Source organism: Mycosarcoma maydis, chromosome 18, assembly GCF_000328475.2.
Source record: "Mycosarcoma maydis chromosome 18, whole genome shotgun sequence".
Classification (NCBI taxonomy): domain Eukaryota; kingdom Fungi; phylum Basidiomycota; class Ustilaginomycetes; order Ustilaginales; genus Mycosarcoma; species Mycosarcoma maydis.
The window spans coordinates 140,359-155,786 of NC_026495.1; the positions used below are offsets into that span (position 1 = coordinate 140,359).

The 15,428-nt window shown below is 54.2% G+C and overlaps 5 protein-coding genes across 5 annotated transcripts; 1 reads left to right on the forward strand and 4 right to left on the reverse strand.

The window, feature by feature from the left end:
* Positions 1 to 208: 208 nt before the first annotated feature.
* On the reverse strand, positions 209 to 1,722 carry UMAG_12303 (uncharacterized protein; the record flags this gene model as incomplete). The annotated part of the gene is made up of 3 exons (XM_011393662.1): positions 209 to 937; positions 1,024 to 1,120; positions 1,205 to 1,722. 3 exons carry the CDS (start codon positions 1,720 to 1,722, stop codon positions 209 to 211), a joined length of 1,344 nt encoding a protein of 447 aa, XP_011391964.1.
* Positions 1,723 to 1,921: 199 nt separating this feature from the next.
* Positions 1,922 to 3,377, reverse strand: UMAG_12304 (uncharacterized protein; the record flags this gene model as incomplete). The annotated part of the gene is made up of 5 exons (XM_011393663.1): positions 1,922 to 1,966; positions 2,034 to 2,364; positions 2,438 to 2,710; positions 2,806 to 3,069; positions 3,157 to 3,377. The coding sequence occupies 5 exons, from the start codon at positions 3,375 to 3,377 to the stop codon at positions 1,922 to 1,924; spliced, it is 1,134 nt and encodes a 377-aa protein (XP_011391965.1).
* Positions 3,378 to 4,079: 702 nt separating this feature from the next.
* UMAG_10753 (uncharacterized protein) lies at positions 4,080 to 4,691 on the reverse strand (the record flags this gene model as incomplete). The annotated part of the gene is made up of 3 exons (XM_011393632.1): positions 4,080 to 4,143; positions 4,296 to 4,362; positions 4,514 to 4,691. The coding sequence occupies 3 exons, from the start codon at positions 4,689 to 4,691 to the stop codon at positions 4,080 to 4,082; spliced, it is 309 nt and encodes a 102-aa protein (XP_011391934.1).
* A 1,119-nt stretch (positions 4,692 to 5,810) lies between these two features.
* On the forward strand, positions 5,811 to 11,303 carry UMAG_05485 (uncharacterized protein; the record flags this gene model as incomplete). Its single annotated transcript, XM_011393514.1, has 1 exon — positions 5,811 to 11,303. The coding sequence occupies one exon, from the start codon at positions 5,811 to 5,813 to the stop codon at positions 11,301 to 11,303; it is 5,493 nt and encodes a 1,830-aa protein (XP_011391816.1).
* A 166-nt stretch (positions 11,304 to 11,469) lies between these two features.
* UMAG_05486 (uncharacterized protein) lies at positions 11,470 to 13,971 on the reverse strand (the record flags this gene model as incomplete). The annotated part of the gene is made up of 1 exon (XM_011393515.1): positions 11,470 to 13,971. The coding sequence occupies one exon, from the start codon at positions 13,969 to 13,971 to the stop codon at positions 11,470 to 11,472; it is 2,502 nt and encodes an 833-aa protein (XP_011391817.1).
* Positions 13,972 to 15,428: the final 1,457 nt, after the last annotated feature.

The following is a 15,428-nucleotide window of genomic DNA, read 5'->3' on the forward strand; positions in this document are numbered from 1 at the left end:
GCAATCGCAATGCTCTTCCCTTGCTCTTCTGTGTCGAGTCATGAGTTGGTCTGGTTGCTACTTTCAGGCGCATCGAGTGATCACTCGGCGACGCGCTGGTATGTGATACGTTGCGCACGCAATCAATTGTCCATGGTCTCATTCGTGATCGGGACTCTATCTACACACCATGGCCAGTCGACATGGCAATACCCGTGAGTCGGCGTTATCAACACAACGCCAATTGCGAACTATCGTTTCTCTCGGCATGGTCATGACCACACTCGCGATCATCGGCCATGTACAGTAGCGACTTGGACGTGCATGCTTCCGCGTCTGCCGCTCCAGATGACGGTGTCGGATCGATCGGCATCGACATGGACGAAGCCACGCACATGCCTGCATCCACAGCACCGCGCATGTCGGCTTGCATCGAGCCAATGCACTCGGACACCAGCGTGTGTTTGTGCTCGCCCAGGTTGCCACCATCCTCGTGCCACATGGGCAGCAAACTGGCACATCCTCGTCCGGCACCAAGCCGCTCCAGTCCGCGCTCCGTGCTCATCTCGCTCAGTGCACTCCATTCGTAACGCAGAGCGTGCAAGCATGCCGCGGACTCGCTGGTTTCCACAAGTGGCTCTTGCTGCACCTGCTGCTGCGCCTCAAGGTGGTGCGGCTGCAGCGCATGCAGCGCATGCAGCGCATGCAACGGCGGAGCATACTGGTGCTCGTGTTGAGCATCGTGGTGCGAGTACGTGTGCATCAGAAACGCTGGCTGCATCGATTCTCCTGGCTGTGGCGTCCGCAGAACCGGGCTCGATGTGGTGTGCGACGTAGCAACCGAAGCAGCAGGCCACGGAGTGCTTAGTCCCGAACACGACAGTACCGACTCTCGAATCATGTACAGCTGGCGCACAGCTGCAAGCATCATATGGCTGTATTGTGCCCATCTGTGCGCCTGTGCAAGTTGCACACCATCATTCCAGTCAGTCAGCGTCGTTGAGACAGCGACGAGATGCTTGGCGCCATACACATGAGACTTACCAATTGCTCGCCTAGCTCGATACCCATACGGATGTGCTCAGCCGCGTCTTCTCGCAACGCGTTCTGTGCTTGACGTAGCTGCAGAGTGCATACGAATCTGTTTGGTTCCAAAACGCGACGTTGGCGCAAAGGAGTGTCAGACTCGAGAGCAAAGTGTACAGCCTGCGCCGGTGCTACTTACGCAGTTAGCAGATCGGCAAACGTCAGACCATCCACCGCATGGTCGCCCAACCAGCCACACTGCATCCATGCCGCATAATAACAAGACAAGGCAGTCGCCGCCAGCGGCACCGCGTTGCTCAACCACCTCGAACCACATCGCTCGTTGGCGCAGTACAGGAACAGCATCCTCGGAAACATGCCGTACACCTGCGTCCCGAGTTTCAGTCGCTTCAATACGTCTCGTTGTGCACTAGCGCTCGTGTTGTCCATCGATACTCCAAACCGGTCCATGCTCTGCGTCTTGACGTCTGAAAGCTGTTTGATGTTCTTGAGCAAATTCCACACAGCTTCTTCGTGTCGAGCTTCGCTCAGCTCCCCCATAGGGCTCGTGAACAGGTGAAGCGCCACGTATTCAAGTCGCTTCTGCTCCACGTGCAGACTAGAAACCAAGCTTCCCACATCCGGCTTGGACGCTATCGCTTCCATCCCCTCGAAACTGCTCAACGTTGTGGCTTGAATCTGCAGCTTTCCCGTCATGATAGCAGTTTCTGGCAACCCAACAAGAACAAAGACAAAGCCAAAAACAATACCCAAAACGAAAATACAGTAAATCGTGAATAAATAAAAAAGTCGCCATCAGTCACGAGTCACGAGTCACGAGTACGAGTCCCGTCAATCCAGTGGCACCAATCACGAATCAGGAATCACGAATCGTGAATGTCAACCGCTGTCGGAATCACCTACGTAGATGGACCCAGTCATACGCTCGACAGAAACACATCTATAAAGAACCGAATTTGGGCGACGAGAACAAGCTTTGGTAAATCGCTCGTCCTGACGGTTGTGACATGGCCGATCCTGATGCTGGTACGTAGACTAACCGGAATCTCGTGGTATACGCTAGCCATGACCGAAGTGCTCGTGCAGCTCGCCTGCCATGCTTGCATGAAGTAGGTCAGCACAGTATCCATTCGGAGCAGCTCCTCGCCTCGGTGCTGCACGATGGCAAGCACAGCCCACAGCAAAGCGGCTGCAACTCGGGTCATACTGCTAGCCGCACGCAGTCCGTTGATCCACCCTTCCGCAGACAGCTCCGTAACCATGAAGCGATCACGGCAGCGAGCTTGACAAGTGGATGTTGCTGTTGTAATAAGCAACTCGGGCAGCTCTCGAAGTGGACTTTGTGGTCCAACAGGAGAATACGGTCAGCCTATCAGCTCACATTACCCAGCAGCGCAGGCATGTAACTCACATCAAAGCAATGTCCGCAAGGTTTCCCGCGCTGTCATCGGCGGGCTTCTGCTCGAAGTCCTCGGCTGCAACACTGATCGCAGCTGAAACGGCAGGAAAGCACATCTCGAGTAGATCGATCACCTTCCAGATGTCCGGCAGTCCGCTGGAGACTCGAAACGTCGCGTCCGATTGTGCCTTCGATGTGTTCAAGGCATCGGATTTCGAACCGACGTTGATAAGCGCTGGAGCTGTACCTGACTGCGAGTGTGCTTTGAGGTCCGACAAAGGCATGCTAACGGGGCGTTCGAGATTGTCATGCAGGCGATGAAAGCATCAATACCTTGCTCAAGCCATCAATTGGCATCATTGGTGGCGACGATCCACTACTGGCCGTGATCTTTGACGAACCTTGTTGAACCCTGTTGTCGATCGCTGCTGCCGTGGTATACTCCGTTTGTGATCTGCAATTGAGATCTTCGGTCAGCTTGACCATCATGACGCATAAACCATTCGTACGCTAGCGCCCTCACCTGCTGAGCAATGGCAGCACTGAACAAAGCCAGAGCATCGGGAGTAACGAGCCGAGCCATCTCAAGCTCCTTCTGCAAAGTAGCGTTGCGTCGCTGACTGTCCAGTAGTTGGTCGTAGATTCTGTACGGACTCCAAGGCGTTGAAATTTGAGCTCGAACACTCTTTTCTTCGAACCGCCTGCAGATGAAAACGTGTCGACCAACTCACTGCAACAGATTGTCTCTGGAGACGACATTGACGGGAAAAGCTTCGCAGCGGACCCCGCCCTTGAGGCAGTTGCTACAGTCTGGAAGCGCATTATCGCATTTCTGTTTGCGTTGGCGACAGCGTGTGCAGGCGCGGAGTGATCGCTCACGCTGTGCTTTCGGCTCCTTTTTGGACTTGACTGCTTTTGTCTTTGCCCGCAAGGCACGCTGGTCAGGAGGCATGGTCGCCGGTGTGACACGTCACAAAGCGGTTTCCACCGAGAATATTGGCAGCCGAGAAGCACGACTCTTTCGGGTGATATAAGACGGCAGAGATATGAATGTTCGTGACAGAGTCGCGCCGCCATCTCGGTATGCCCTTCTTATAACCGTCTAGTCACTAATCTTGAACTTGGTGAGCCCTTCAACAGTCTCTAGAGGTGTCCTGTCCGGTGTCTTCTCAGCACGAAGAAGCTTCTCACAAGAGAGCCTACATGCTGGCCTGTAGTTCGTGGAGTTGAAGCAGGAAGCAGAAAAGCTTCGAGCAAAAAGGCGTCCTAAGAAACAGCTGGACGGGAGCCGGCTGCAGCACGAGCTGATATCCTTGTACAAATTCTCTGAAGTCACAGTTTGGCGTGGGAAGGGTGAGATCCTGATAGCAAAGTCGCAACTCCGCTGTTTTGCTGGTTTGCCGCCGCGTGACCAGCTGCACGACCCGATGCAGTTCCATGCAGCACTACGATGGTCGCAGACTTTGTTGAACAGAGTACGAAGGACGTCTAATGTGTGAGAGTTCTCCCTGAGGCTGTTGATCTCTGTGGCGCATGTCAAAGTTCTCCTCCTCTCAGCCTAGCAACATCATCCACTCACTCTACTCGGCCTACACTGCTGGATAACATTTGCATTACGCGATGTCACCAGGGACGGATGCGTGCCGACCAGCATTCAGACGACAAAGTCGTAGGCAAGAAGACCGTCAGTGTTGGGTAGCAGCACCGTCCTGGAGAAGCTGTTAGTGTCGAATAAAGTAGCGCATGAAAGATGCAAGACAAAAAAAAAAAGAGATCAGAAATGGTCGTTGCAGCAGCCAAAGTGGCGCAGAAGCGTTCGACACGGTCACCAAGAGATAAGCTCCTAGCTGATGGCCGGTGTTGTACTCACTTGCGGTGCTCTTCGTCATCACGGTATGCCTCGTAGTCCTCACGCGAAGCAAAGACGCTGTATAGACCTATTGGCCCGACGTATTGTCGGCGTATCCGCAGACCGTGTGAAAGAAAAGGGCAGGCATGAAAGGGCCAGAATCAGCAAACATCTTCTACTGCACCGTTCGGAGTGACACCGCTGCATGCATAGGTGAGCCACAGCAGTTCGAGACTCACCCCAGTTGTATCCTTCGTTGCGACCAGGGTACTCAGGAGGACCCCACTTGATCTCGGTTGCCTTGGACTTGGCGATGGGAAGGTCCTTGAGCGTTTCGCATTTCTGCTTCAGCTCATCAAAGCCGTTGGAGAGCACCGACTGCTTGACTTTGACGAGAACAATGTGAACAACAGGCATCTTGAGTCTCCTTCCTAGATCAGATGTTGCGGCAAGTGCAACACAAAAGACCAAGTATATGGGAGAAGGCGGAATGAGACTTTCTTCTTCGCAAGCCTCGTGACTATGACTGGCAGCAACAATTGTGAATCAAGAATCACGAATCATGAATGTCAGGCTACTCACCGCGATGGTCCGAGCACTCCCATTTCAAGTCATGAGTGTGTGTTTCTTGAGTTCCTCGTTTGGCACTCGTAACTCTCTCCACATTATTCATGATTCCACACAAGCGTGGCTTTAGTCCTTTTTAGGGTTTATGCCTAACTTAATTGTACAGTACTTTCTGGACGTACTTTACCGCCGATTTTTTTTTGTCCATTCTTCGCTTTAGGGTTACGATTTTCTCTTTTACCTGAGCGAGGCGAGAGGAAGTTACAGAATCGTGAATGCGCTTGGAGACTCATCTGTAAGAGACAACCAACGACTCAGCGACGAAGCCAGAAACACAAGCTCATAGAGACTGTCTCTTGCGACATCCTTTTTTCTTGACCTGCTATCGACCTCCTTTGCATCCTGACTTCTACATAGCTTCGCCCCCTCGAATATCGACATCCGCTACTTTCGGCATCTACAGAACAAGCTCACCACAACGCTCGCACGGCGATCTGCGATTTACGTTCACGATTGTCTTTCCGAGGCACCATTCGTGAGTCTCGATTTCGGAACTGCCGAAAACGAGCGCGCAAACACATACGAGACACCGAACATTCCTTTTGATCGACGCACCCATCTTTCCTCCATTCAGTCACAAGTGTCCCCGATTAAGTGACGGAGCATCATAGCCACACATTGTTCTCGCCAAAAAACGCTGACGATTCTCGAAATATTGGAACAAGCTCAGCCACCATCGTTTTATTCTCACGCTGCTCCGCGCACGACCGTGGCGTTCCGACGGACCAGCATCCGGACTGTTTTCATGTTCGTATTGTCGCCTTAGATTTGCCGTTGACTCCACAAGACTATTTCAGCCGCAGGCCAGCTGCACCAATTGGAACGAGACAGCACTCAACGCAGCAATCTTGTTAGAACTCTGACCCGGAACCGGTGCAGCAGATTATCAGCGATACAGGATTGACATTCATGTCACCTGGCGATTCGGCACTCGACTATGCAAAAAGACAAGCCGGCAATGTGAGCTCTCAAGCTCCGTCCCGCCCTTCCAGCGAGAATGACGCGAACGGCACCGTCTCGACTTCGAACGAGCATCCCTCAAACGAAGCGGGACCCTCGCGACCTCGATCCATGGGAAGCGAGCGATCCGCTTCGCCCCAGCAAGGAACGACGCCGAAAGTGCCCACCAAGCGAAGGAGGCTCAATGCAGAGCTCGCTTTTTCCAGTCCAGGTCCAGCTTTCCAAGTTGAGCAGCACGGAAGTGAAGCTCAAAGCGACAGCAATGACAGCTCTGGAAGGGCGCGTCGGCCGCGTCGCAGCACCACACTCACCAAAAGTGGCAGCAACGAATCGCAGGATCGTCGTTCATCGGCTCATATCCCCAAACGGAAAGAAGAGGCCGGCGAGTCGAGAAACCTGGCCGAGTCGGTCCCAAAGAACAAGCTCAAACTCAATAATGGCAAAGCAAGAGCGTCAGATGAAGTGGAATTACGCGAGTCTTCGCTCAGTTTGGTCCTTCCCAGTCGATCTAGATCGAGGAGCAAATCGGTGGTCAAACTCGAGCCCGATCAAGATTCGGCGTTTCCACAGGAGGTTGCCACGCCCACTTTGCAACCAACTCGTCCAAAACCGCAAATCACACCGTTGACTGCGCTCAACCCACAGGCCGCTCTATCTGAGATCCTCGCTCGTAGACGGAGCGAAAGAATCGCTTTAGCGCAGTCGGATCTCGAAGACGTTCATGATGGTCACGACATGCTCGTCCGAGAGCTCTTCCACCTCACCAAATTCGTTACCATGGTCGGCTACGATCCTGATGTTGCTCGCACCGATCAAAGCGACGTCTTCACCACTTTCAAGCATGCACATGACCTTCGCTTCAGTCTCGATGATTCAGGTTCCGGGGCTGAAGCGTCGACTGCGGCACGTGTCACTCGAAGGCGGGTGAATGCCAGACTCGAAAGCCTCTCCCTCAAGCGTCCGGATCCTCCAAGCACTCCCTCCACACCAAGCTTTTCCAAAGTCAAGGTTGACGACGACAAGAAATCTGCTCCAGAAGGCAGACGAAACAGACGGTTTTCGAGCGTCACGGGTGCTCAGCCTCGTGTCAATGGCGCGCACACGTTGGAGACCGGACACAGTGACGATACGGACGACTCGAGTGAGGAGGAGGATAGCGAAGGCTCGGACCTCGACGCATACAGCCCTGACGGTAGAGAAAAAGGCGACGCGAAGGACTACAACGCTTCACGGAAGGGTGATGCCAAGCGGGCTCGGCTTTCATCTACACCGCACAAACGACATCGTGCCAAGGTGCAAGATGCCTCATCTAACGCACCCGTCAAGCGCACCGGGCCTCGAAAGAGCAAGGCTTTGGACGAGCTCGATGCCTTCATTCTGCGACAACAACCGCGGCCCTTGCCTGATCATCCGCCGCCACTCCACATCCTCGCACCTCACCAAATCCCGGCGCACCGACGCTTTGGTGGCGACCTCGATGCCCTTTACGAATCTTTCAACATGTTGCAAGATGATGAAGGTGGTCTCGAGGACGATGACTTGGAGACCTACATCAAGCTCGACCAAAGATGGCGTGCCGGTCTTCCAATTCATCCCGAAGCTGGCTCGACAACGCGGCACGCCGTTCAGAAGGTCCCTCGCAACAAATCGCATCATGACCATCTACTCGAATCCGTCACTTCGAGCTATTCACAGATGCGACAATACGCCAAGCTCAAGCAGCAGAATTCTCGCAAAGTAGCTCGCATGATTGCGCAGCACTGGGAGCGTCAGCTCGGCACTTCGGAGCGCGAGAAGAAGGCCGAGGAACGTCGCCTTCGCGCATTGGCCAAGTGGACTCTCCGCGAGGTGCTCAAGCAGTGGCGTCTCGCTGTCAACGTCGTCAGAGCAAGAAAGGCAGCCGCTGAGAAGGCAGAAAAGGAGAAGTCGGATAAAGAGCAGCTCAACGCCATTCTTGAGCAGAGTACCGCCATGCTCAAGAAACAGCACGAGGTTATGACGCGTGCCGACAGCTTGGATGATAGCGACGATGAAGGAAGCGATAGGACCAACTATGGTAGCGATGGGTCCGCTGAGTCCGAAATCTCGGATATTGACGACGACGACAACCAACTGATTCAGATTCAGGATGAGTTGCCGTCAGTGTCACCAGAGCAGTCTCTCGACATGTTGACACCTGTTCCGGAGGAAGCCGACGGTAGCAAGGATCGCGTATCTAACACAACCGATCATGAAGCTGCCACTGCCAATGGCGACCCTACTGTCGTCGTCGAATCCGAATCGCAACCTTCTCGAAGGCCCCAAAGGCGAACGGCTCGCACGAAGACTTTCAAAGCGAGAGATTCGAAGCTGGATGCGGACGACATCGAGTTCAACGATGCTGGTAACGATGACGAACAGGAAGACGCTGAGCTTGAGAGGCAAATGTTGGAAGAGGATGAGGAGGACGACAGCGAAGACGCAGGGCTTGCAGCGGATGCCAACATACCCATCGAAGAGCTGCTCAAGCGATACGGCTACGGACAGGAAGCCGATCAAGATGCAGAGGACAGTGACGCTGGCGAGGATGCTGTCAGCAATGACGATTCTCTTGAAAACTCTGCGACCAAAGACGGTAGCGAGGATGTAGCAGCCGTTGCTTCAATCAAGATACAAGAAGACGCAGAGGTCGAAGAAGAGCGCCCAGTCCAAGAGGACAGTATGCCAGACGAAGCAATGGATTTGGAGGACGATGCAGTCTCGACAGCTCTCAATCGACCGTCGGATGCACTGCTCGTCGACGATCATAGCGATGCAGAGTCTGCTGCTACGAGTGGACGTCGCAGCAGTCGTCGCTCCATGACACGTGCTTCTTCCATCGTCTCCTCGGATCGACATGCTACTCGTTTGCGCCAGCCCTTCCTGTTACGTGGACAGCTGCGCCCGTACCAACAGATTGGCTTCGAATGGCTATGCAGCTTGTACGCCAACGGCGTCAACGGCATCCTTGCCGACGAGATGGGTCTAGGCAAGACCATCCAAACCATTTCGTTGCTTGCCCATCTCGCCTGTGACAAAGGTGTCTGGGGCCCCCATCTCGTCGTCGCACCCACCAGTGTCATGCTCAACTGGGAGGTTGAATTCAAAAAGTTTCTTCCTGGATTTAAAATCCTGTCGTACTACGGCAACCAGAAGGAGCGCAAGGAAAAGCGAATTGGTTGGAACACTGAGAACAGCTTCAATGTCTGCATCACCAGCTACCAACTCGTGCTAGCCGATCAGCACATTTTCCGCCGCAAACCGTGGGTCTACCTTGTGCTGGACGAGGCACATCACATCAAGAACTTCCGATCGCAACGATGGCAGACGTTGCTTGGTTTCAACTCGCAACGACGGCTGTTGCTGACGGGTACGCCTCTGCAGAACAATCTTATGGATCTGTGGTCGTTGATGTACTTCTTGATGCCGAACGGTGCTACCGAGTTACCTGGAGGTGGCGCATTCGCAAATATGAAGGACTTCCAGGATTGGTTCTCGAACCCACTCGACAAGGCGATCGAAGGCGGTACGAGTATGAACGACGAAACTCGTGCCATGGTGCAGAAGCTGCATGCTGTGCTGCGACCATACCTCTTGCGTCGTCTCAAGAGCGAGGTGGAAAAAGAGCTACCAAGCAAGTACGAGCACGTCATTACCTGTCGACTGTCCAAACGCCAACGATTTCTGTACAATGATTTCATGTCGCGTGCCAAGACGCGCGAGAGTTTGGCGAGCGGCAACTACCTCAGCATCATCAACTGCTTGATGCAGCTGCGCAAGGTGTGTAACCATCCGGACTTGTTCGAGGTGCGACCGATTGTCACCAGTTTTGCCATGTCGAGATCGGTGGTTGCGGATTACGAGATCAAGGATCTTCTTGTGCGACGTCGGTTGCTGCAGGAGAATGTTTGGGAAAAGGTGGACTTGGACGTGACCAACTTGCGCATCACGGATGGTGAAGAGCATCTGACAGCGATCGAATCGCGCGATCTGCGCCGGTTGAATGCGGCCAAGAAGCTACCACACTTCCGCGAAGCGGTGCCGGAACCTCGGGAACTCGATACGTGGACGCTGGAAGGATTCGAGCGTTCGAGAGAGCAACGAAAGCTGGTGGATCGGATGGAGAAATGGAAGCACATGGCGTATCTGAACCAGTACCGCTGTACCAAGCGACCGATTTACGGATCTGGGTTGATCAAGATGCTTACAGAGGCAGGCGAGGCGGCGCGATTGGAGCCGCTGGAGCAGCATGAGTCGGATCGAAGAGGCTTCCTCACTCGCTGTGACTCTGTACTGCGCATCGTGCAGTCCCGATCTACGCGGCGAGAAAACATGCAAGCTCTGATCGACCGTTTTGCCTTCGTCACGCCACGCGCAGTTGCGGTCGACATGCCTCGTTGGGCGCTGCCCGGGTTGGAAGCTCATCAACGACCCGACATGGTCAAGCGTGAGTTTGACACTGTCCATCCAGTCGCGGTGAAGCTTCATATCGCGTTTCCCGACGCCTCACTGCTCCAATACGATTGTGGTAAGCTTCAACAACTCGACATCTTGATGCGTCGGCTGAAAGAGGGAGGACATCGAATTCTCATCTTCACCCAGATGACGCGCGTGCTGGACATTCTCGAGTCGTTCCTCAACTACCACGGCTACCGGTATCTGCGTCTGGATGGAGCGACCAAGGTTGAGTCGCGACAGGCGTTGACGGAACAGTTCAACCGAGACGCGCGCATTTCGGCATTCATTCTTTCGACGCGTTCGGGCGGGTTGGGGATCAACCTAACTGGAGCGGACACGGTTCTCTTCTACGACCTGGACTGGAATGCGGCGATTGAAGCGCAGTGCATGGATCGAGCGCATCGCATAGGTCAAACGCGCGATGTGCATATCTATCGCTTTGTCACTGAGCACACGATCGAAGAAAACATGTTGCGCAAAGCCAACCAGAAGCGACTGTTGGACAACGTGGTGATCCAACAGGGCGAGTTCAACACCGAGACGCTGGCCAAGCGGCTGGATTGGACGGACATGTTGGACGAGAGTGGCAAGATTGGCGATGTCGAGGTGGTGGTGGCCGATCAGGGTGTAGGGGCGAGGGACGTAGAGAGCGCGTTTTTGCAGGCCGAGGACGACGAGGATCGTCAGGCGGCGTTGAGGGCTAGGCACGAGATGTTTATCGACGATGCCGACTTTGAGGAGCACCAGCCCAGCACGAGCAGGCCCAACACCGCATCGGCGACTCCGCTTGCCCATACCGCGAGCGACGGCGCGCGACCTGACAATGGCGCGCACGCTGCAGACGCACTAGACGCCCACGAAATCGAGAACGAGCACCAAGAGCAAGAGCAAGAGCAGGAGCAGGCCGCATCTATCGACGATTACATGCTGGCGTTTGTCGAATCTGATTGGCCCTTTTTCGCTTGATCGCCCTTGCCTTTCCACACTTTGCGCACCAAAGACAAGCATAATTCATGATTCTCACCCGACGCGCTCACACGGCGGTCTGCAATCTACCACACATGAGCGTCTGCGTCTTGTGTCTGAGCGTGTGCATTGAGACTGATATTCATGATTGATTGCCCAGGGTGTTCTAGCCAGCAGTATGCACGTGGCCGACCAGTTGGGACGCTTCTAGCTTTACCACACTCTCTGGGAGGTCGTCGATGGTTTTATCGGAGAGGTGATCGTCGTCTAGGGGGGAGGAGCTATCGAGGGCCAGGAGCGGTGGGGAGGCAAGGGGGAGTGCGTGCGCATGGTTTACGGGGGACACGAGTTGGTGATTCGAGACGTTGGGTGCTGGCAGTGTGGTGGGTTTGCAAGTGGTGAACAAAGCTGGTGATGGCGAGGTTTGCAGCGTAGGTCGGTAGTGTGCGCAAGAAAAGGTGGAACGGCTGTTGTTGTGTGTTAGACCGACCATGGGGCGTGTGTGAGGAGACGAGTCAAGCATACTGGCGGGCCAATGAGCGGGACGCTTACTGCTGCTTTGACTGCTACTACCGATCGGTCGAAGCACTTCGGGCGAGGTGGAGAAATTGAGCAACAGCTCTGCAGCTGATGCATCAGACGCAACAGTCGCCGAGACATGATCCGTCTTCATGTCTCGATCCGACAAACCAGGAGTTTTCTGTGAACTACTGCTCGTCTCGCGCACCTCGGATTCCTCTCCGTACGTCGTTGCAAAGCTCAGCGTGGTAGACTTCACTCGTGCGCCGCCCGCGGCTGTTGCCACGGACGCTGCCGTACACGACGATACGCCACTATAGTAGCCAGCAGCGGTAAACGGAGTAAAGTTGGGCGAAGTCAAGCTGAGCTGTTTGAATAAGAAGCTGCTCGATTCGCGTCTCGCCGGTAGACCAGAGGGCAGAGGCAAAGCAGAAGCAGGCAATGAAGAAAACACGGGGCTCTGAGAAACTCTGGATGCTGTAGGGCCAGCACGTTTCGACATGCCCATGGCAGAATCCGGAAGCATGATCGGTGACTCGGCGGAGAGGCTCATCATAGGAGACGTCACAGTGGTTGCAGGCGAGATGGTGCTAGGGCTTTGTTGGATGAGCGAGAATGCGGGAGACACTTCGGCACTCCCTCTGCTGGAAGAGGAGGAGCCAGCCGCGTCGGTGTGGCGGTATCGCTTAGGTACCACAAAGCAATCCACCTTGACGTGCGACGCGGGCGATCGATCGGTGTGCGAAGAAAAGGCGGCACAAGTCATGTGTTTCTTGGATCGACGCCCGAGCGGCTCGTCCTCATCATCATCTTGGTCGTCTTGGTCATCATCTGCAGCGTCGGTGTCTTGTTCATCGTCGCCTTCTGTAACGTCGTCTTCAAGTTGGTCTTGCTCCACTTCCTCTTGCTCTCCATCGTCTTCCTCCTCACTTTCTTGGCACTCACGTTGCATTGCACTGGTCGCTGACCTGCCGGCTGCCACCTTTCCATGATCAGCTTCGAGCGTGCGAGCACCAAGACCGTATCCCGGATCATCCTCAATCTTGGCATCCTGACGATACGTGCCGTCCTTGTTACGAACGCCGAAAGGATTGTCTGCTGTGGGCACGTGTTCCGGACTTGAGCCCGTTTCCAGCTTATGGATGATAGCCTTGAGCTCAAAGATGTAGTTGATGGCATGTGTGAGCACTTCGAGTTTGTGCAAGCCGAGTTCCTCTTCTTTGTCTGCTCCTCCTGGTTTTTTCGTGTCGGGCTTCTTGCGATTCCTCTTGCGTTTGGGCTTACCGGTGGCCGCATCGATGTAGGTTTTTGGTGCACCACCGGCAGCGATGCGAGCCGCTTCGTCTTGTTCCTCCTGCTTTTGTCTGCGTCGATCTTCGAGCTCCTTGGCGCATGCGGGCACGATTGAGCGCAGGGTGACGAGCCTGTCGTTGATCTTTTCTCTTCTGCGTCGTTCGATCTGACTATGTGTCGCACGTCGCTTTGAGTCGCGAGCGGTCCTTTTGGGTGGACTTGCTGGCTCGTTCATGTCTCCAACGACCGAGGCTGCTTTGCTTGGTGCAGCCGGGGTCGAAGATTCGGAAAGAACCGTGTTGAAGAAACCCTTGTCAGGAGCTGGAAGAGGCGGTGAAGTGGCCTTCTCGACAAGCAGATGACGCAGCACAGAGCCATCGTGAGCACGAGCGATGGCCTCGACAAAGAGAAGTTTGCCTTTCATCAGCTTGAAAGGAGGAGCAAAGTCGACGATCCACTTGATCAGCTCGGACTTCATGCGCTTGGACTCTTTGTCGCCGCCGTGTGCGGAACGTTCCTTTCCGGCGGAGCTGAGCGCGACAAAGGCGATAGGTGTAGTGTTGAGCATAGGCGCTTGGTGCGAAGACAATGTGATGACAGCACCATCCGATTGAGATACACCAATGACAGAGCAGTCGCGAACGAGAGCATTCGAGCATAAGCGACTCTCCAAAGTGGAGGCGAGTAGGTGCTGACCTTTATATTCGAATCGATCCGAGCTGACACTGACCGAGCCGGGCGCGCCCAAGCTGGCATGCGGATGAGGACGATGATGAAAGTCATCGGCATAGTTCTTGTCGTACGAACGCGGGTCGGTGCTGGGAGCCAGAGGAGGACGGTAGGTGGAATACAGCATTGTATCCACGCTGGTGTCGAAGGATCAATGCAAGGCTGGGGGATGAAGGTGTGCTTGGTCACTGCGGCTATCGCTGATGCTGAGACAAAGTCAATCAGCGCCGAAGGAAAGACGGATTGGCTAAGAGCTGGCAAGAGGAGCTACTCAGAGCGACCGAGGGGTGGAATAGCTCGAGACCAGCTGCAATTGAGTTCGGACGATGATTGCTCAGTCGAAACCGAGGGAATACAGAGCTTCGGTATGATACAGATGTGAGGTGTGAATGGAGGATGGGAAAGTGGACATGGCGGTCTGAGCGTGGGTGGTAAGCTAACGATGGAAGAAAGAGGAGCACAAGAGCGAGACTCGCTGAGCAGCCAGGTAAGGCGGTTGCAATAGCCCTCACCATTCATCATTCACGATTGGCAGGCGCCAACAAGGTAGCGCGGGAACGACTCTAACGACTCTGGCAGTGTCCGAGCGGCGTTGGAAGCGACAAGTAGACGAATTCCATACATGCACGACTCACGACTCAAGACTGGCGTTAGCGATATTCGACACACGACCGTGGACAGGGCATGATTTTCCATCACGCATGTTGCTAACCCATGCAGGCCTGACACGCTGCCATGCAGAGTGTGAAGCGTGAAGCGTGAAGCGCTTGGATTCAAGTCAGGACACTGTACACCAACGGCTCACGATCAAAGTCGGTTAGACACAGTGCCATGTTGTGCCAAGGAGGAGGGGGGAAAGCATGTATAGCGCCAAGTGGGGAGATGGGTTATGGGGCGAGAGTCACGAGTTGTGAGAGTGTGTATGGGTCGCGCGATCTTGTCCACGTTCGCCATGTCGAACAGCTGTGAGCAGACATGACACTTCACGTTCACGTTCACGTTCACCGTTACGGTTGGCCAAATCGTGAATTGGGAATTCAACAAAGACCCTCAATTTGCGTGTTCAACGTGCGAACGTGCACACCGCCGTGCGAAATCGTGAATTCACGATTTACGATTCAGGAATCTGTGAATTGGGATTTCAATTTTCGATTATTATTATTATTCGTGATTCACTCGCACCTCAGTCTGAATCACCAAGGCGTGAGGAAAGTTAATTCACGATTCATTTTGATTGACAATTACGAGGCAGAGTCTTTGCTGCCTGCTCTGCTTCCCGCTCTGCGTGTGCTGCGAGTGTAAAAGTCTTGGGTGGCGACCGTGACTGTTGGAATCGTGAATAGTGAATAACAGCCACGCCGTGCTTTGCTATGACAGTCGTGAGTGACGAATCGCCAAGCTAACTTAGATTGATTCGTGATCGTCGGGACCTTGCTCGCATCGTGAATTCACCATTGTGCAAACGGTACAGTCACAGTCAGAGAGTCGTGAGGATATCTCAGTATACTGAAACACAAAGCTCATCAAACTCACGTCGGCTCCAGCGTCCAACAGACTCAATCATCTGAGCGTGGACAGCTAAGG